Below are 21,669 nucleotides of genomic sequence, written 5' to 3' on the forward strand. Positions count from 1 at the left end.
GCTACCGTCCTGGCATGCATTCATGCAGAAATGTGATAGAATTGACAGCAAATATGAATCTCCGCATCAACATTTGTTCACAGTAAACCACGCACAAAGTCTATGGTACAAAACTCAATCTAAAACTGGATTGACTTTGCTGCAAAACAGGTGTCTTGTGTTTTGAGTGATGAGTGTTGAATTGGCAGCAGGGTGTTGAAGGCCACCTCATTCCTTTCTTCCAATGAGTGATTGTTGGTGCTGCAGCGCTGCCTCCAATGACTCACTGTGGCTAGAAAATAGAACAAAACATGCCAGAAAGCATTATGTAGCCGGCTAGTTCTAACTAGTTTGTTTAGTGGCTATGCACACTCTTTCACGGGATGCTTGTCTGGCCACATAAGAGCAAAAACGGTATCAACACCACGACCTACTAGATTATAACGACCATGTCACAATCTGCAACCCCTATGAGGAGCTTGTCCGCACGGTCCGCTAGGGGCGCTACTGATCGTCCCAGGGATCCTGTACTGTGATTGGACAGCTGAAATTTTAATTTCAGAATGGTTGACACTGTCGAGAAGTGCGCGTTATTGTGTGGAGAAAGTGTGGTGGGTGATACAGAAGCGCAAGACGAGTGCGTGGTGAAGAAGATTACGAAGCTGGATGTTGAAGAGGGTGTTGACATGATGCGAATGCAAAAGCACAGGTCGAACGCTGTTCGTTCTTGCCCTTTTGCGTTCGCATCCATGCCAAACACTCCACAATTTTTCCCCACGTTTCTCCATCTGTCGAAAGGTATGTCCTGAGTTGTACATGAATAAGTGTTTGAAGCTTTCGCATTCTTTCAGTTGCAGTGGCATTGATAAGGTTCAGTCAGCTGACAAACAGGAGCTGGAAGCAGTCATGTTGTACGGATAGCACCAACAGGGATTTGCGTGTATGCGTGGGTGGTGGGACATGTGGCTGGCAGCTTGGGACATGTTATCTCGTAACTGATGGGTAGATTAGATGTCCATCTTGCGTGCACTCTTTCACGTGGTCAGTACGTCTCTTCACTGTTCAATATACTGACTACAGTATGCTTTTCATTTATTTTGCTCCTTTGGTCCTGATATTGTATTACGAACAACACGCAATGACACTAAGTTCATATGCTAACAAAAGGATACAAGTATAGCGATAGCAGGCACAGATATCGATGCAAAAATGTTTATTTCGATTTTGGTATACACGGGCAAAATCGGGAGGGATTCCAAGAATTTCTGAACTCAAGACGACAAAAACTGAGACACACATTCGGGCACGTCTGAATGTAGTACAGTAGCGCCTTGGATGGAGCTGAAAGTGAAAAAATAGTGAAGTTGTGACTTTCCAGGTTTGAGACGTGATTAAATTATACTCCCTGGGGCAGTTGACAACCACAGTTGGGGCATGTGAAGTCGTCTACATGAGGTTGGAATGCTGTGTTACCAAAGTTCTCGTCCGGGTTGTTGTAGGTGTTGTTGCCCAGGCACTGAAAGAGCTAAGAGACACCATGTTTAAATATCAGCTGTTCACACCATTCAGTCTGTTTTCCTAGGCACTGTATAACAAAGCAATATTACAGAAAGCAATGAAGCTTTATAACCACATGCCTACCAATGGATCTGCATTGTAAGTTGCACACATGATTAATGCATGTGTGATCTTGAATAATGAGGAAAGAAATATGTTTGTAACAGTACCTCTACAGGTTCCTCCCTCTGCTACTGGGATGCTTGTATGAACTTTGACACTGGGTTTTAGATTACGCAGACGTTGTCTTTGTGCAAAAATTTGTGGTCCTGAGAAGGACCGTTTTGTACAAAGAAGTGTGAAAAATAGGGGGCACCGTGCAGATGGCATTAATGGTCAGGGAAAGATGAAGGGAATAAGGGTTGCCAGTAGTAATGTCTTGAGTATGGCTAGCAGGCTAACAGCATTGTCAAGGAGATGATGAATGGAATAAAGCTTGATAGTAGTAATGGCTTGAGTATGGCCAGTAGGCTAACAGCATTGTCAGGTTACAGGCGACAGAAAGCGAAGGCAGACATGGTGACCAACAAAGAGAGCAGCACCTAAAGTGATATGAATATGAACTAATTAGCAGCAAAATGATATAATCACTGGGAGTGTGCTGCAGCATGCCATAAATAGAAAAAAGTTACAATACCTTAAACTTTGAGGATTTTTCTTTATGTTGGCTTGTTCTGTACAAGTTTCTTTCGCGCTTGCCTTTGTGTGTGGTCTCTGCATGTATTGTCGATAAAAGGTCTTAAAAATTTCATCAAGACCAACTGTGCAACTGTTTTGCAGTGAAGGGGGTTCTGATTGCAGTGGAAGAGTGGATTTAACATTACTTCCGGCAGGGCTGCCCTATAAAAAATACGAATTTAGTGTGTTAACGTGTTGTTCAGACTTCCCATATAAGAACATAGCCATAGTACGTGCAAAGCTACCTGATGAAACCCTGCAAAGGCCTATTCAAGGTTAGCAGTGTTGGTAGCAGTGCCTGGGCTGTTTCTTCCAGTGTACACACAAATCCAAGGAAGTGAGCAGTAGGGTAACTTAATCCTCCCCTGTCCAGGTTGTGTACAAGTCCCAAGTTAGGGGAACCAGTTGATGGCCCTTGTATTCCTCTGAGGCACCCACTGCAATCTGTCCTCTCTTTCACCACTTGGGCCAAGAATCCAGCCACCAGAGCAAGTGTAGCAGTCTTCATGCCACGAGGTGGAGTGACTGATGGAAGAAAGTCAGATACACTGGAATCTCACTAAACGGAAATAGCGGAGTTACTGCTTTAACGGAACAACAGCTGTAAGGTTGTTTGGGTTCGTACTTGTGCAATGGAAAACTGTTCCCCCTGAAACGGAACTAAAAATAATACACCACTGGTTAAACCGAATAGTAAACGAAACAGATCTTCCAGGTTCCTTGAGGTTCTGTTTAAAGAGGTCACACTAGATATATGTGTGCTTATAAACTTGCAATGTGACGGATGCAGGGGAAAAATATACATATGCTCGGTTCTGCTAAAAGGCATTGAAACAGCATTACCCTCTGAAGTCAGTTTTTGGATGTGCGGCTGGAGTTGAAGCTTCAGTTGTTCAATGCCTGCATCATCAGACAGAGCTGGCCTTTTGTTGAGTAGTGGCCCACACTGCTCTCCAATAAGGTTTCTTCCCTCTGTCACATTAGAGCTACTGGACCCCTGTACCACACCAGTCACAAGAACCTTATGGAGAGCTGATAGGGCTGCTTTCGCATCTGTGCGGTCGTTATACCCATTTAGCTGGCGAATGCTTGAGAACAGAGATTCCACAGCATCGCTTGAAAATTTGCCAGTGAGCACGTAGTGAAAGCCACTGTCTAGTAAATGTCGCGTGCATAGCACTGTAGAACGGGTGGTGACGACCAATGCCTCGTAGGTAGCAGTTGTGAGGAAGGTGGACTTTGTGGGTGAACTCCTCCTCCAGATGTCGTAGTAGTGAAGAAAGTCTTCTTCCAGCCAACTGAGCCTTCAAAAATAGGAAGCAATTTAAAAATAAAATAAGATAAAATATTAAAAATAAAGATAAATATATATATATATATTATATTTATTTTATTATATTATTTATTATATTTATTTTATATATATATATATATATTATATTTTTTATTGAATACCTATATATATATATAATAATAATAATATAATATATATATATATATTTTTTTTTTAAATAACACGTTATTGAGGCGCTTGCCTTTCATCGTTGACATCGTAGAATGGCATCCTGAGTCCATCTCGTGTGATCACATGACTCATAGTGCTTTTGATATTGTGTAGCACAAACCAGCTATGTCTGCTCCATGAATTCTATAGTGGGAAGTGAGTCCTCGAAACCATTGTACCCAAGGCTTTTCCCATAACGCTGGAGGTACCGAAGAGCTGATGTCACAGCAGGTGAACACACCTCAACTGCTCTCTGTAATATGCAAAATGCGCAAATTTTTTAAACATATCATTTGTCATGCAATTTATAAAATGTGCAAGTTTTGCTGTGACTGTGCGTTGAGCACATCAAAGGGTAAAACTTGCAAATTTTGAATTATTAGAGTCTTGGTGCTAATGTTAGTGAAACTGTAGAGTTGATATGATGTTTGCTTCTTTAGCTTTTACTCTTGTTACCATGTTTCAAGTCATACTTGTGTCACAGAACAAAAAATTGTTTACAGAAAGTGGTGTTATAGTTCAGTTATTAATCACCTTTACGTTCATTTTCTCAAAGTTTGTTGGGTACAAGTGCTTCCTTGTGAGGGAGCGTACAGGCTTAAATGCACCACCAAGATTGTCCTGTATGTCCAGCAGCTCCCTTACGTACTTGGGTTTGATATGCTGGCCATTATTGCACAGATTTCGTTTACTGTCAAGGAACTAGAAAGAAAAAAATATGGTGAAATTTTAACCAGCAGCTGAGGACAACGACTAGAGCGCTGCACAGGCCACTTCCTTAGGCCTGGCCTGAGCTTTGCCTCACTTTTATTCACTAGCCTGGGCCTGGCCTGAACATTCTCTAGATTTCCCAGCCTGGGCTTGGGAGAAATTCCTATGTTAGCTGGCCCAGTGTAGACGACCGTAAAAGCTGACTGTGACAGTGTAGCAGGCTGAAAAATGGGATTGCACAGGCCCATGCCCAGTCTAGGATGAGCAATGTATGGGCCTGGGCCCATATTGTGAAACCCAGGCCTGCAAAAACGTGGCTTTACCCAGCCCAGCCTTGCCAATGGGCTATATCGGGCTCGGGTAAGCCAGAGCCTGTGCAGCACTCTAAAACACCTACGTAATACTACTGAGGTAAGTATAATCTAAGTATAGCAACATATCATTACCGAAATAAGTTAGTGTGTTCCAATTACCTGAGAACGAATGTTCTTTAGTATGTGACAGTAATCGAAGGAGAGGAACAGGGGTCTTCTGGGGGCCTCAGTGTCCAGTGGGTGCTCAATTACAGGACAGATTTGCCCACCACTAAGACGAGCGAAAGCACTGCAGTTGGCAGAGTGATTGTCAGCTACAACTCTGCACACAAAAAATCCAGCCTCGTGCACTGCCTTCATGACTTCGAGAAGTAGGTGATATTCTTGGTCTCCAGTCAGCGCCTTGGTAAAGTAATAGCTGACTGGAATGCTATAAAAAAAGAGTCATTGTACAGGAGCCGTGCTCATTGTGAGCTCACACACTTTAAAGCAATTGAAATGGTGGGGAAGGCAACATCTCCGTGACCTTGGGGATAGTAGAGGGACGAAGATGTGAACAGAGGATAGGATGAGGCTCATAAATGCTGATTATGGGCCTCCTCCTGACCAGTTTTGTTTCCTTCCTCGTCACACTAGTTGCCGTGTATTGTGTGGTGTTCATCAAGTGAAATGGGCTCGATTGGATAGAAAAACAAAAATGTAGTGTGAACATACATTACTGGAATAGAAATGTTAAAAACTTTATAGTTATTTTTACATGTTAAATTGTATTGTTGTGTTGTATTGTTACTACATGTTGTATTGTATTATTCCATGTTAAATTGTAATGTTGTGTTGTATTGTCATTACATGTATCTATACTGCTTGCATTGCTGCAAATGCAGTATGATGCATTGAGCTATCATTGGCCATGAGACCATACAAAATATTGTGAGCTAAATGACAAGTTGCCATGTTATACTCACCGGTATTGTGTTGAAAGGCCAATGAAGACAAAACAGAGCAGGTGCGTTGCCAGGGCATTCTCCAGGTCATAGTCCTTCTCTCGTCCACCAAGATCTACAAGGCCATGAAGGACATCTCCTTGCCGCTGATAGATTGCACGTTCTTCTATCGCCATTTCATCTAAGATCAAAGATCCACGTAATGCTTCAGATTCGTGTCTCCCTGCTTCTTGGACCAGTCTCTGCTTGATGAGTGATGACACAGCTGCACCAGTACAAGGCCCTACATATCGCTTCAGCGTAGATGTAGATGGAAGCGTCAAGAGTTTCGACTCGCGCACAAAGCGATAGGCTGCACCACAGCGGGCCTACAGGAGAAAGTGAAGGACAAGATTATTGTGTCCGACTGATATGAAGAAATGCACCTCACCTGCCACAAAATGCACTGCCGCACTGTTTCCTCTGTCCAATGATGCCATACTTTTCCCAAGCACATCAGTTGGTCTTTTAGGAAGACTGCGGATGCTGCTTCAACTTCGATTTGCTCTTCCAGAAGAGGGATGTTGTACGCTTCAAGTTTGGCCCTTGCCTCTTGCAACCTCTCAATGACGTCAGCCAGCTTTTTCTGAAGGTTCTTGATTTTCTGTTTTTGCCGTCTGCACATCCGCTCCTTTGTTGCCAACTTTTTGTTTGTTCTCCTTGCAGTGTGTGCATTGAACTTTGTCTGACATTTTACAGACATCCTGCCCTATGTCAGAGTAAATAATCATGATACTGTTAGTGTGCAGGTAGTTGTGTTTGATACTATGAAATTTTGTGTACTATGAAATTTTTGTGTACTGTGGCAGAAAAAACTAATTCAATTCTCAATCCTCACCTAATGTCTGAAAACACCAAAGTAATTCCAAATCTTAGCAGTATTGGAGACAGATTTTATGCGATAAGTATGTAAAGTGAAATATTATAACTGACTACATGTGTACACTTATTTATGTTGTATTATGTATCACAACTTATACTAAATGTTTTCTTGCATAATTCTTATTTATGAAAGTATGCTATAGGCAGTATATATTACTATTGGGGGATGCCCATTGTGTGCCATCGCTGCAGCTGCTGTGCACAACAGCATCAGTCCACTGTTGTAGTCTGTCTCATCATTTCTTTCAGAAGATGCAGATGATAAGTTGCAGATGGTAGTAGCTGTTCATTTGCTGTAGTGCTCGCCTGTTCCTTGCACGGATTAGCACCTGAATACGCCTCTGTACTCAGCATTGCAGGAGTGTCACCGTGAGCCAGCTGATGTGAGTGGATGCCCTCAGTGCACAGGTTGCTATCACCTGTTATGCAGTTTGCCAGCATAGAAAATGACTGGTAAGCTATGTCAATGGTGGTAGTTTCATATTAATTATGTCATGTACTTGTGATGTGCATTTCCTTATCCATGTTCTACTCAGCATTTGCTAGATGTAAGCAGTATCAACCCATCTCAATGTATAGATCTGATGACACAAAAATGTGACAGCCAATGTGCTTACGAGATCTCTCAATAGGCAAGGCATCCTGGAGCTGTTGTCCACCAGCTAGACAAAGAGTAGCTGTGGATGTGATGGTCCCTCTTGTCAACTGTAGGCTGTTCCGGAGAGCATCTTGGGGAAAGACAGTTGGGCATGCATATGGTCTCAGCATGCGTTTCTTCGCACTTTCCCTGAAGTCCGTAGGCAAGAAGTGTAGAGAACACACTGCCGACCTATCTAGTGGCTGCCATGGTTCTGACCCACCTGCGTACGAAGTGTTTGTGGTATTCTCTAGCTGTTTGCATATGCATATGCAATGAAATTGTGAATGATCTAATGAAATGTAAATCTGATGAAAGTGACGCCTAATAGAAATAAAGAAATTCGTTCAATGAAGTTTCAAGCTTCAAGTGGATTATTTGTAGTGTTGTAGCCCTTGTGCTTAACATGTGAAAAGTACAGTATGATTCCTGACTTTTTGTCTTTGGAGTTAGTGAGCTTAGATGTAACACCCTGCTAACGGAAATACCGAACCAAGAAAGTCCAAAAGAGAGGAATATACATAGTACTGTAAAATAATTGTGTTATTTTTCAATGTGGAACAAACTGCACCCAGGAGTGCCCTATGAATTTTGTGGCTAAACCTATCGTATGACGCATATTTTAATTGTAGCACGTAGCAGCACGGATGTTATTCCGGACCCAGTTTCCAGTAAGATGCTGGGCCTACCTTTGACGCTGACTTTTACTCGTAAAGTGTAATCAAACAATTGCTCAAGACACTACTCGTATTTGACATGAAAGTTAAGCTTTGTGCTACTACTACTTTTCTGACGCACCAGGTCGAGGAGCGCGACGTATGAGCGAAATCCACTTCTCGCGTAACTCAAAGTTCGCGGGAAATTCATGAAACGACACAGTTGACCTCTTTTTTCGTTTTTGTTTGCACAACGGCACAACGCACTGCACCATATTTGCGCAGTGTTCCAATGTTCAGGTGACAGAATGAAAAATTCACACCAACGCGAGGCGGGGAAACGGCAAGCACACTGTCGTAGCAGACGACAACGCGCGGTAACACGGGTAACGCGCGTGTAATGATAATCGTCATTCATAAATGTATGCGCCAACAAATCTTCCGTGGGACATGCACTGTTCGTACATCAATCCTAATATAAGCTTAAGTACAAAAGATTATAACAATTAAACGCGCAATAACAAGGACGATTAGTAGCGCCACCGCTACCTTCCAAAAACGCGGCGCATAGAAGGGGTGCGCCTGACATGGTCGTTAAAATCTAGTAGGTCGTGATCAACACTGATCTGATAGACCCACAAAGAAAAGATGCTGCATGTACAAAAATCGCAGGACTGTTAGAGCCACACAACACGAATTGCAGCAACAGCTGAAAATCTGTGCGTGACATGGACGATGCCGGGATCTCAGGGAAACGAGGCTCTAACAGCTGTCGCTGTGAAAGTAAGCTGTATATGGGGTAATTACGTTTATCCTTTAGAGAACTTTTAGTTGAAAAAAAGCAGCATGGATGCCGCTTTTGCAACTGAGTTATAGGGCTAGGTGGACTTTCTCTCGAAGGAAGTACACGACTACAAAGTGACTAATTCCCTATGATTTATGAACCAATTCTTTAATTAGGGATTTCAGGAATAAGAGACTCGTCTCGTTCCATTTCACGTTTAACAAAACCCGAAATATACAAGAGCTAAAATACCCACCCTAAAACCGCTTCGACCGAGAGGACAGGAAGCCCAGCGCAGATTTCTGAGAGCCACACGATTTGGAGTAAGGGAGATGATTGGAGTAGGTGCCGATCAGCTAGCCAGATAAACAGCTCTCCAGTCCACATCAGCGTCTGTCGTCGTAGGTGATGTGCACCTTTTTGATTTTGGCTCATTTGCACAACGAATTCAGCAATGAATATTTTACAACACGGGCTCTTGATTTTCAAGAGACAGAATAGCTTTCAACGAGGATTGTTTCCGGTACTACTATCTTGCTTTTGTCCAAAATTCCATAATTATAGAGTTAACTATATTATATGATAACAAACTGCATACTGCTGGTCTCGTCTCTTCCTACAGTTTGTCATTATCAGTGATGGGAGTGCCTCGAAGCCCTCTGCCACAACCATTCGCACAGGAAAAACTAGCGTTTCAGCGCAGCTTCACGATCCACCATCACAGGGCCTCGGGTGTGTACGGTTACTAATTTACAATGTGGAATGAGCGCTCCCCACGTTAATTTCATTTTCGTTGTGTCTTGGAAAATTTTCCATTCAACATAGAGGTGAGAGATCGGTGACTCACAAGCCTAACCTGCTTCAGAGGAGTCTGTGCATAGTGGAGGTGAACTGCGTGTCCACATACACAATGTGTTTCGCTGCCTAAGAGCTGAGCAATCTTCAAAGGTAGCAAGTTACAGTGGCTGTCGGAAATTGGTTTAACCAAAATATTTAGAGACACGGGAAGCTACTCTGGGAATCGATTATCAGTCTTAGCATGGAAATCACCTCGTGCCTCTCACTTTGGATAGCGATGAACATAGAAGCAAAATGCAAGCGAGGTGGTGTACATTGGCAACATGTCCCTGAACTGGAGAAAACAAAATGAAGAGCGCAATCGTTGATACATCAATGTGACAGGCGTTTTCTCGTGACGGGAGCGACCTCGCCTGGTCAAGCAGGCGACTGCAAAACACTCCATGATTGGCGCAGCACTTCCATCACTGCATTATGCAAAAACATCTGTGCTGCTCTCACGACTTCGATACAAAAGTTCTGTACAGGGTAGAAATAAACATTGTGTATATTATAAAGGACAATACATAGCAAGAGCTGTATCACCACGTCAGATTATAAGGTTTATTCACATGGCGTCATCCGCAGGAAACCGCCACTGTCACTAGCAGGCAGATGTGCTGCCATCGGCCACCATATTGTAGGTCCCATCCAAGCTGTTACCCATATTGTACTCACTGTATATCTGATTTGTGAAACTTATTGCTCTGTGATATGTAGCATATCCAAGCAATTTCCATGTTTTCGATGTTAATAGTCACCTAAAAAGCATATGGCAGCGAACGAATGCAAGGACGTAACACTGCGGGACCTATAGTATGGCGCTGAGGTGACGTCAGTGAATAAACCCTATAGTAACTCAAATCTTGCAATACTGCCACATAGCTGTTTGGGTGAAGTATGACGGAATGACATAGTCACACTGTTCTCCATATAATACCAAGGATGTTTCAAAACGACTAAGCACAGAAATACTAGTTCTGTACCTTTGAAGAGTATTTTGTCTGCTGCTCGTACATGTTGTGCAGTTCGTTAGCAAGCTTCTGGCAGCCCTTTCTTCTACATCGCACTTGCCTATTGACTTGAACAGCATCTGAAAAAAAGTTCGATTTCGTTAACCACACGACAACCATGTGATTGGAGAGCAGTTCGAGCCTTCCACCAACTGTATTTGCAATGCTTTGTTGACACAAAATTTAGAGAGGCTCCCTCAAGAGTAAGAGTAGGGTGCACATAGAACACCAGGAACATTGAAAGACAACATAGTTACACGTGAGAGAGAACTGCTTCCCCTTACCTCACAGGGAACTACAGAGGGCTACAGTCAAGCTTATGTGCAAATAGATGTTTCGCTACAGTCAGTTTCGCTGACTAGAGTTGACTGAATAGAGTTTCGCTACAGAGGGCTACAGTCAAGCTTATGTGCAAATAGATGTTTCGCTTGTCCCATCCTACAGTTGGCAATACAAGGATAGGTTACCACTATTTTCATATCCACCGATGCAAGAGAGTCCAAGCACCTATAAAAAGAAAAATACAGTTGCTATGAAACCATGATATGCAAACAAAAGTACTTGCGCAAAATTTTCAGTGTGTGGTTTCACATCTAGCGAAAAATGCAACAACTGTAGTCGGGCTGACATGATAATGAACTAACCAGCATTTATGTTCTGGCGTGTCCCCCTGGCAAAGCGTAGCCGTCAACTTTCGTTTACTGAAAAGACTTCAACAGTCATCGAAAAATCGTGAATCTGGGAGGTTAATTAGTGATACCGTATTTTTCAGCAACAAGGCGAACCAAGGCACTTACTCAAAACGTTGTACTGCCGAATATACAACGCTAGTTACTTCTTTGAATACTATTGCAGTCAACTCAGCCCGCACTTCCCATTTGTTTCAATCGGTACGTGATACGAAGCTGAAATAGGTAAAGGAAACGATATTCCCATATTATGCCACGAACCTCTACTACATGCGATCTTGGTGCACACAAGCAGGCACATACTTTAATGAAGAGTGAACTCACCCCTGAAACTTGAAACTCAGAGAACAAAGGAACGCTGTCCACCACAGTGTGCTTTGGGCTCTGCGCTGCTGCGCTCAACCGTTTTTGTCACTGGAGAGCACGGCGTACGATCTCGCGATGCTCAAAAATTGCAAGACAAAATGTGCGGGAGATTAGAACTTCGAAAGATTTTCGTATAACAACCAGTGGAGTGCAGCCAAGAGCCAAACTGCTACCCGTTGAGCGTCCGTAAAGTTTGAAGTTTCAACGGTTGAAACTGAACAGGTTCGACTGGTTGGATGGATGGATGATGGATGGTGATGGGGTAGACGTCAATGCCCTTGCTTCAGGTCGTGCTTATATTGAGTACCTATTTTTGTAATATCTTTAATTTTCGTGGCCGTTCATTATATTTGGCTTGGCAGAGGTTAAATGTTAAATAACGCATATGCCAATCCAGCGGAAGTGACACCAACATCATCATTATGCCATCGCCATCACTGGGGAGCTATTCTCGCCAAAGTAATAGACCTCGATTACTTTGTGCCTCGCCTGTCATTGGTCGTTACGCGAAGAAGGCGTAGAGAACAGAGGTAAATGCCACGCGTCCTCAACCAATAGTCGAGCCCTTGATCCTGCAATCTTCACGCTTTATCGGAGTGCCCATATCACAGCGAGGCCGCGCTTCCGCGTGTTTTCGCCGGAAGCGGCAGGTTGTAGGTTATATCGTGAGAGAGAAATTTGTGCCGACGTCCGATATATGCGCGTAGAGTGCATAGCCTACAGCGTGGCGCCACTTGACTCCCAACGTGGCAACAACAACAACAACTTTATTTTCGGCCTTGGAGAGTGGGGAGTTTCATCGCAACAGGCGATACTCTACCCCAGTGCTTGGTGGAATGGGCGGAATAAAATAACGAGCCCCTTTACAATAACGATTGAAGTCCGATGGTGTCCAGAAATGTCAGAAGAGCTTTGAGCGCAGAGCGTTGCTGGGCTGGATTGGGCCAGGGACCAAGCAATTTCGGTAGGGAGAAAGGGCGAGAGTCCAGCTGACGAAGAGACTCGGAGAGTGTCATTCGGGAAGGTTCGTAGTGAGGGCAATGAAGAAGAATGTGCTCCAGATCCTCAAGAGCACCACAGTGGCAACAGGTGGGAGAATCAATTTGTCTCAAGCGGTAACGCCACTGAGCTGTAAAGGCCACATCGAGGCGCATGCGGTGGATTAATGCAGCATCCTGACGAGATGTGTTTCGTGGCATGCGGAAAGCGAGCATGGGATCAACTCTGTTCAACATAGAGGGGGGAAGAATGTCGGTTGTCCGTTGGCGGGAAGCCAGGGGTGTCACTAGACGTCGCAGAATTGAACGGCGGTCTCCTCTGAGCAGAACAATACGGGTCCGGTTCCGAGACGAGAGTGCTGCTTCTGCGGCGCTGTCGGCCTGCTCGTTCCCCACGACACCACAATGGGCTGGAACCCACTGGAGAACGTGGCGAAATGCGCAATGTTTCGCAATCTATGCACATGAAGGTTATTCCACAGTGAACGGAATACCACCACATCATAAGTAGTATATTATCAGCTCAAGTATCCGGAAACTCACACAGAGGCCTTTAATAGACGCCATTAATTAGCAATTAGAGCACTTTGGGACCCCCCCACAATAATTAGGATCATTCAGGGAGTCATTACACTAATTGGGGAGCATCTAAGACATGTCCAGACCACTGTGTGAGTTTCCGGCTACTTGAGCTGATCAAATAAACAAATAGCTAGAAAATAAAATAAAAAGATAGAAATAGAGTGGAGGGAAACAATTTATTCGAAAATCAACGATGCCGTAACGAAGAAACGGCTCCGGGGTGACCAGCGCTTGTTGGCGTCGGGTAGTTGAAGAGATCGACGACAGGTGGCCACTTAGTTGCAGGGCATCACACCAGATGGCGCCACCATCATAGCTCTATGTGAGAAAGACAGAGAACAACAAGATACAAGCGGCGGGTAAAAAAATGTCAACACTGCTGAACAAGTCTAGGCATGCAGAAAAGGTCTAACCGCCACTGCTAAACAGAAAACAGTACACATCAGGGAAAAGCCAATCGCTTAGGGCTAACCACAGTGCCTCAACACTATACACCTAACACAAGGCGGGAACCGCTAAACGTGCGTCAACACGGAGAAAAGGCTTGGTCACTGCTGAACAAGTCTAAACATGCACGAAAAGGCTTAACACGAGCGCAGTCAAACATCGGCAAATCACTCGTTGGTCACCGCTGAACAAGGGGGAACGGCAAACATGCGAGAAAAGGAGCGTGCCAAATCACTCACCTTTTCCCCCGCGGCGAGTGGTCATCAGCCAGGCAGAAGCTGAGCGAGCACGGGGACTGCGGAGCAACCGAGCGTACGTCTGCTCTCTGCGACAGCCAGTCAGAAACTGAGCGAGCGCGGGGACTGCGGAACAACCGAGCACACGACTGCTCTCCGCGACAGCCAGCGAGCAACTGACTGAGGCGACGCGCTGCGGCAGCTACGCATACGCGCGCGCTCCTAGCGCCCTCTGCGCGCTCCTACCGCCACCTGCGGCGACCACCTGCGAGGAGGAGGAGGGAGGAGGAGGAGTGTCGTTGGGAGGAACCCGAGAGGTCTGCCTGCCTGATTAGGCGGCATGTTTCTCGGGAAGGGAAAGGTGGTGGAGAGGAGGAGAGGGTGAAGTGGAAGACCGAGCGGAATCCGCTCGGGGGGAGGATAGCTGCGTCCATGGGCCGACTTCAGGGGAACTGTGCCGGCATACGCCTATTACACATCTGAGGGAAACCCAGGAAAAACCCCAGACGGCACAGCCGGCCCGCGGATTCGAACCGCGGACCTCCCAGTCTCCAAGCGCACGCGTTACCGCTGCGCCACCGGAGCTGGTACCACCTGCGAGAGGCTAAGAAAGAAGAGCATTCCTGCGCCCTCTTCTTGCGTTGCTCATTGGTCGTGACGTCATCCCATTGTCTCAGGGCTACCCTGCTTTTTTTTTTTTCCCACTAATGCTCCTTTGGACTAGGTCAATCTGCAATGAACCACGGTATGACGTCATCATGCACCTGCGTGGCTCAAGCACCCGTGCGCTCTAGACAGGGGACCTATTATTTTTTTAATCACTATCCCAAAATTATTTCCTTTATTCTTCTGTAACGATTGAATAGGAAACTATTGCAGAAGAGCACCATGCATGAAAGCTGATCGTAGGAATTCCAAAGTCTTACTAAATGCGACTTGCAAAAGAACAAAATATCCTAACACGTAACTCCATCAATGGCTAATAAGAGGACTAGGCACTCAACAAATCAACACAGAGTACGGGTAACAAGGAGCGCAGAACGATGCGTCTACTCCATCCGACAGCCAGCAAAGGAACTGAGTCATAATGCTTTTTCTCCTCTATAAAGTCATGCATCTGTCCCTCTTGCGGTTGATTTCTGAACTAATTTAATCGCGAAATTATTAAGAATAGCACTATTCCCATTCAGGGCAGCACTATCGTCAAGTCAACAACGTTCCTTGTCAAAAAAAAAAAAAATACAAAGCATCAACAAAGGAAAGCATGCATATCGGGGCATGTCAGAACACGTCAGGGCAAATCGTACGACTGCTGGGCAACAGAGGAAAACAAACACTTGAACAGAGTGAAAAGATGATGATGATTAGGATTTTTATGGCGCATCGACAACTATGGCCATAATGCGCCAAATGCTGGTGAGTGCATAAAATTGAGTTAAAAATATACTGATGTAATTAAACAAAGACTATGTTTGTACATAAAACAAGCTGTGGCAGTCTAAAATGGACAAGTTAAAACCTCAAAGCCTATTGAGAATATTAATGTCTTCTAAAAAGTGCAACACTTTTTGGAAAGGCAGGTAATACTTATAAAATTGTTGAAAGTGTTTCTTACGTTGCTCCTCAAAAAGAGGACATGTACATAGAATGTGTAAAATGGTCAGCTGGACACCACAATGCACACATATAGGGGGTCCTCACGTCGAAGTAAGAAGCCATGTGTCAAGTACGTGTGCCCAATTCTCAGTCAGGAGGCTAATGTGTCTTGTAAACGGTTTGATGGACTTGGCCCGGGACTTCTCACATAGGGTTTTATCATGTGCAACTTGTTATCCTTTTGTGTGGTCCAAAATTCCTGCCACTTACGATTGATCGCCCTCCTCAGCAGGGGTCTCAAATCCTGATGAGGAAAGCCAGTAGGGGTGATCTCACCCGAGGCCGCGGACTCAACAGCAGCCCGGTCAGCTTTTTCATTCCCCTGTATGCCCACGTGGCTGGGCACCCAACAAAGGTTCAGGCGATAACCCCTGTTGAGAACTGTGTTGGCAAGATATCGCGCTTGCTGGACAAGAGTGTTTTTTGTTCGTTGCAGTCCACAAATAGCATGCAAAGCGCTGAGCGAATCTGTGTAGACCACGGATGATTCAATTCCATTTTCAAGGATGAAGCACAATGCTAGCATCAGGCCAATGATTTCAGCGCTGAAAATTGAAAGTTTCTGATGTAAGCGGCTAGCCCTTGTAAGGTTCTCCGTTACCATAGCGCACGACACACCAGCTTCACTCTTTGATCCATCTGTATAGAAGGCAGTATGGTCGCCGAAACTTTCCCTCAAAGTCTCAAACTCCTGCTTCAAAACAACGGTGTTTGTGTTTCTCTTGTTATACCTTGTTAAGGAAAAGTTTGACAGTATAACTAGCTGCCAAGGAGGTATTCTTTCATTACATTTTGAAAGCGAGGAATAATCAAGCGTAAAACTGTACAATTCAGCATTCTGCCGTGTTCGCAAGCTAAATGGACGAATTACTCTTGGCTTGTTCAAGAACATTTGCTCAAAACGAGTCTCCGTAACACACGAGAGTGCGGCGTGTCCTGTGTAGCTGGAAATTTTTAGTGCACAGAGAATTCCAAGGTAGGCCCGTCGTCTTTCGAGAGACCACTCATTGCATTGCACATAGAGACTTTGCACAGGCGATGTTCGGAATGCTCCCAGGATTAATCGCAAAGCGTGATGGTGGACAGGGTCTATGCATTTCAGAGCAGATTGTCGGGCTGACCCGTACACTATGCACCCATAGTCAAGTTTAGCCCTGACAACACAGTTGTAGATGCGGTGCAGCGTTTCACGGTCTGCACCCCAGGATCTGTGGGAGATAATCTTAAGAAGGTTCAATGCCCTCACACATCTGGTTTTCAAGTCCTTGATGTGGGGAACAAATGTAAGTTTTTTGTCAAAGATAACACCAAGGAATTTGAGTTCGCTCTTCACAACAAGTTCTTGACGGTTCATTCTAAGCGAGGGATCGGGGAAGATCCCTCTAACTCTCGGAAATGGGACACAGACAGTTTTTTCAGCTGAGAACTTGAAGCCGTTCACATTTGCCCACTTTACGAGATTATTGATGGTGATTTGAAGTTGTCTTACACATCTCGATATGCTAGCAGAAGAGCATGCAATTTGAACATCATCCACATATAGAGAGTATGTAGCCGAAGGAGGAATGACATTTGCAATGGAATTCATTTTAAGAATAAACAGGGTGACACTGAGCACAGATCCCTGCGGGACGCCATTTTCTTGTACAAATGGGCGTGACAGTGTTGTGCCAAGTTTGACCCTGAAGGTGCGTCCCCGAAGAAAGTCAGTGATACATTGCAACAGTTTACCACGTATTCCAACAGAGTACAAATCACGATACCATACCGCCAAGTGGTATCGTACGCCTTCCGCAGATCGAAGAAAACTGACATGCAGTGCTGCCTTCTCACAAAGGCTTCTCTGATGGATGTTTCCAAGCGAACAAGATGGTCAACAGTGGAACACCCCGCTCTGAACCCACACTGGTATTTGTCTAATAACCCATTTTGTTCCAGGTAGTGTACCAGACGATGGTTGACAATTCGCTCGAACGTTTTCCCTAGGCAACTTGTGAAAGCTGCAGGTCTGTAGTTGGATGGATTTGAGGGATCTTTGCCTTGTTTCAGCAATGGGATAACTGTAGCCATCTTCCATGATGATGGCATCTGCCCCTTGTCCCAGACCTTATTGAAGAGTTTGAGCAGACCTTGTTTTGACCCCTCTGACAGGTGCATAAGCATGGAATATGTGATACGGTCTGATCCGGGAGCACTGATTTTTACTGAAGTCAGTGCTCGCAGGAGTTCCACCATTGTAAAAGGCTGATTATACGAATGCCTCTCCCCTCCTTTGACTGGAAAAACGTGTCTTTCGGATTGTTGCTTCACGAGCAGAAAGGCCTTGCTGTATTGAGAACTACTTGATACATCATGAAACTGTTGGCCAAGCACATCAGCCTGCTCACCCCAGTTGCTACATGGAATACCATTGACCTGAAGCAAAGGAACTGAAAAGCCATTGTAGTCTCCTTTAATCTTTCGAAGCCTATCCCATACTATTTTGGATGGAGTTCTTTGTGTCAAAGAGGAAACAAAGCTACACCAGGACGATCGCTTCGCCTGCTTTCTGGTCCATTTGGCCTTTGCACGTGCCTTCTTAAATGAGAGAAGATTTGCTGGTGTTGGGTATCGACGAAAGATCCCCATGCACGGTTTTGTTCCTTGTGTGTTTTCTTGCATTCATGAGTCCACCAAGGTTTGGGATGTTTGGGAAGACATCCAGATGTTTGTGGAATGGCTCGCTCAGCAGCGTCTATAATTATTTGGGTGACAAGATTATTTGTTTCCTCGACTGACATTGTCTCAAAAGACAAGGGAGCCAAATTGGCTTCTTGTCTGAACACATTCCAGTCTGCCTCCGACAGTTTCCACCGTGGTGGTCGTGTCATAAGGCTATTTGTAGGGCCTCGGAAATGTAAGACTACATAATAATAATAATAATAATAATTGGGTGTTTACGTCGCGAGACAACTGAGATCATGAGCGACGCCACAGCGGTCGGTCTGTGGATTGCTTTTGCCCACCTGAGGGTTCTTTAACGTGCAATGAAAGCTCATCACACGGCACCCCGTATTTAACGTCCCTCGCGGAAGACGGCGTGTCTAAGCAACTTGTACCCTGCCACCAAGTTGCTGGCGTCCTCGGCCGGGTTCGAACCCGCGATCTCGGGATCAGAAGGCGAACACGCTACCGACTGAGCCACCGAGGCCGGTTGTAAGACTACAGGTAAGTGATCACTCCCCCGAGGATTCTGTTCAACTGTCCAGTCAAGAAACTGGACAATCGATGGGCTGCATAGTGAAATGTCAATGGAAGAAAAATTTCGTGTTGCAGGGTTCACATAGGTAGGTAACCCAGTATTCAGGAGACAGAGTGACCCCAAAAGTAGGACCCTCTCCAACATTTTCCCCCGTGCATCTGGCTTTGCACTTCCCCCCCACAAAGGATTGTGGGCATTCAGGTCGCCCAAGATCATAAATGGCTGGGGGAGTTGCTTGCATAGATGTTCAAGATCTCTTTGCTCCATTAACAATGATGGGGGCAGGTAGAGTGAACATATTGTCAAAGTCCTGTCGAGGCACACTTCGACTGCTACTGCCTCCAAGTCTGTCACGAGTGGAAAGCGTTTTGCAGGTATGCACTGTGGAAGGACTACAGCCGCGCCACCAGATGCACGTGCGCTGTCTGTCCGGTCCTTCCTGAAAACAGTATGGCGACGGAAAGGATTTAAGTTATCTTTGTGTAGGTATGTTTCTTGCAGGCAGAAGCAGACAGCTCTGTACTTTTCAAAAAGATCGTGTACATCATCAGTGTTATTGCAGAGGCCTCGACAGTTCCACTGAAGGAATACCTGTCCCATAATTAGAATGGAAATAAGAAAGAGCAAAAGGACTCTGCACATTGTGTGTTAAGGGGGTGTGACCCTTGGCAGGGGAAGCCTCTGTTTCTCCCTTGACTTGCCTCTACCGCGACCTCCGTGCTTTTCTCTTTGCTCCTTCACTTGGGAAGGAGCTCTCTGGTCCAGTGTACTTGGAAGACTTGCCGACGATTTCTGCGACATGCAGTCATCGTCGTCAAGCTCCATTGAGTGTGTGGCAGACTGGGATGAGCTCCCAGTGAGCCCATCCCAAACTGAAAGCGCGCCATCAACCTCCGTAGAGATTGTGGCGGGAGCCGGCGGAGGCGAACTCTCCGCAGACTTTTCTTGTGTTTGGGGAGTGTGGAGTGGAGGCCCACAAGTTTGGGTCCCCATGGATACTCTGAGCGACGCCACTCCCCGGCGCACCGCTTCAGAGAAAGATCCTCTTTCTGAAACTCCATTTATGTCTTCGCTGCTTTGTATGTCAGCTGTTGTACAGTTTTAATTCTCAAGATTTCTTTTTCATCACTAAATCGTGGGCAGCTTCTTGAATAGGATGGATGATTGCCTTCGCAGTTGACACAACGGAAAGTGTTTTTACACGACTCTGGAGTATGGTCATTGCCATCCCCCGCGCACTTGGGGCAGATCAGGTGCCCACGGCATACTTGGGAATGGTGGCCAAATCTCTGGCACTTGAAACATCGACGCGGGTTAGGTATATAGGGTCGGACATGGGAGTTTACATATCCAGCCTTTATTTCTGTGGGAAGCGTGTGCAACTGGAAGGATAAGATGATGTGCCTGGTTGGTATTTCTTTGTTGTCCCTGCGGATGGAAATCCGTTTTGCATTGATAATATACTACTATCACATTAATTGTAATACACGTTTACAGCTATGCGCCACGCTTTTCCGTCATTTTCCCACTGTCGTTTATTTCAGTATAGCACATAGCGCCCCATATCGTAGGAAAGCGCGACCTCCCTACTGTTCATGCGCTAGAGAGACCGGTGGACAACGGCTAGGGATACATAAGGGCGGAGTCTATAGGCGGAGGGTGTTCTGGTAGCTCTGCGCAACAGTTCGTGACGTAAAGTAATCGAGCTCGATTACTTTTGACGAAAATAGCTCCCAGATCTCTATAGTAATAGGCTGGATAGCGGACTGAGGGTGCAACCTCGCCATCGTCCGTCGTCGTCGTAGCGACAAGTGTCTTATTTTGCTGTTGTGTGTGTTGAAAATCGCTGTTCTTTTTGCAAACATTTTATCAGTGAACATGCGTAGAAATGCGGGGTAGTTGGTAACTGTGTCCCTGGCTGCGTTCCGTTTATCATTATGTGTCATTTTATCAGTGCCTTTGCTAGTGAGCTCCAGGTGTGCCTAATATTTAGCGTATTGCCTGTTCAGCGGTTTCAAAGTGATACCATGGACAGTTTCAAGATGTTTTTTAAGGGTCCTGAAATCCCTGAGTCACGTCAGATTCCATTTTACTGCTGCAGCTGTGTAGCTTGTGGGAAAATGTTATGTGCAGTAAACAAACATCTGCCATCTGCTGCCCACAGTACGGGCAAAGTGCTTCTGTGTTTGTGGAGCAGTGGTTTATAGTGCTGCGCTGAACGATTCGTCGACTTTTTAATGTTTCAGTGATTCGATAATTTAGTTGTTGATTTCTTTAGGTTGGTGTAGCGTGGTATTCTGCGCGGGAGTTACTGAAGGACAAAATTTACATTTACCAGCAACGATAACGCCATCAGGAATGCTAGTTCAAGAAACATTGCCCCAAGTAAATGCTGGCTATCATTAAAAAAAGAGAAAAGGTATACATTCAGTAACATAAAATATTATTCCACAGCACTTAGATTCTGGTAATGTTTTCTAGTTGTGGATGCTATATATATGTATGTCGATGAGCCAAAAAACCCCGAATCATCATATGTATGGACATTATTTCAATTATCTACGTACCCCAGTCCGACTGCCTTCAACTCATCTGACTGATTTTTTGTTACAATATCTGGGCATACAAATAACATAGCATGAAAGACTACATACTATCCATTTGGTCATAAAATAATCGAACAAAGTTAATGTGGTCCATTCGTGAATAGTTTCTGAAAATTGTTACAGAGTCCAGTTTTATTACCTCAGTATGATGATTTCAAACAGATTGTACTTGCTGCTTCACACATGTGTGATGAAAAGAGAATAAGGAATTTCCTTCATGTCATCCAACAAATAAGTTTCCCTGCTGTGAACAAACTAATAAATCTATAACATAACATTGAAGAAATGTATGTACAGATTAGAGCTCAACTTT

General features: G+C 44.9%; 2 protein-coding genes across 2 annotated transcripts; both read right to left on the bottom strand.

Moving 5' to 3' along the window:
• Positions 1 to 1,175: 1,175 nt before the first annotated feature.
• Positions 1,176 to 3,811, bottom strand: LOC135384812 (uncharacterized). The gene is made up of 4 exons (XM_064613998.1): positions 3,750 to 3,811; positions 3,058 to 3,518; positions 2,460 to 2,739; positions 1,176 to 2,376 (listed from the first exon to the last, which is right to left on the bottom strand). Exons 1-4 carry the CDS (start codon positions 3,809 to 3,811, stop codon positions 2,196 to 2,198), a joined length of 984 nt encoding a protein of 327 aa, XP_064470068.1. The 3' UTR covers positions 1,176 to 2,195.
• Positions 3,812 to 3,842: 31 nt separating this feature from the next.
• LOC135384813 (uncharacterized) lies at positions 3,843 to 6,047 on the bottom strand. Its single transcript, XM_064613999.1, has 4 exons — positions 5,709 to 6,047; positions 4,903 to 5,173; positions 4,253 to 4,420; positions 3,843 to 3,971 (listed from the first exon to the last, which is right to left on the bottom strand). Exons 1-4 carry the CDS (start codon positions 5,861 to 5,863, stop codon positions 3,843 to 3,845), a joined length of 723 nt encoding a protein of 240 aa, XP_064470069.1. The 5' UTR covers positions 5,864 to 6,047.
• Between the last annotated feature and the right edge of the window lie 15,622 nt (positions 6,048 to 21,669).

The sequence above is a fragment of the Ornithodoros turicata genome, chromosome 2 (genome assembly GCF_037126465.1).
Source record: "Ornithodoros turicata isolate Travis chromosome 2, ASM3712646v1, whole genome shotgun sequence".
Lineage (NCBI taxonomy): Eukaryota > Metazoa > Arthropoda > Arachnida > Ixodida > Argasidae > Ornithodoros > Ornithodoros turicata.

Bases quoted from the DNA above. Each gene is read 5' to 3' on its own strand.
- LOC135384812 (XM_064613998.1), bottom strand. From the start codon at position 3,811: ATGAGTCATGTGATCACACGAGATGGACTCAGGATGCCATTCTACGAT. The intron at 3,519-3,749 runs GCAAGCGCCTCA...CTATTTTTGAAG, and splicing joins TACGATGTCAACGATGAAAG to GCTCAGTTGGCTGGAAGAAG. The intron at 2,377-2,459 runs GTAGCTTTGCAC...TATTTTTTATAG, and splicing joins CCTTTGCAGGGTTTCATCAG to GGCAGCCCTGCCGGAAGTAA.
- LOC135384813 (XM_064613999.1), bottom strand. From the start codon at position 5,863: ATGGCGATAGAAGAACGTGCAATCTATCAGCGGCAAGGAGATGTCCTT. The intron at 4,421-4,902 runs GTAATTGGAACA...TTTTCTTTCTAG, and splicing joins TAAAGAACATTCGTTCTCAG to TTCCTTGACAGTAAACGAAA. The intron at 3,972-4,252 runs GTGATTAATAAC...TGCATATTACAG, and splicing joins TTGAGAAAATGAACGTAAAG to AGAGCAGTTGAGGTGTGTTC.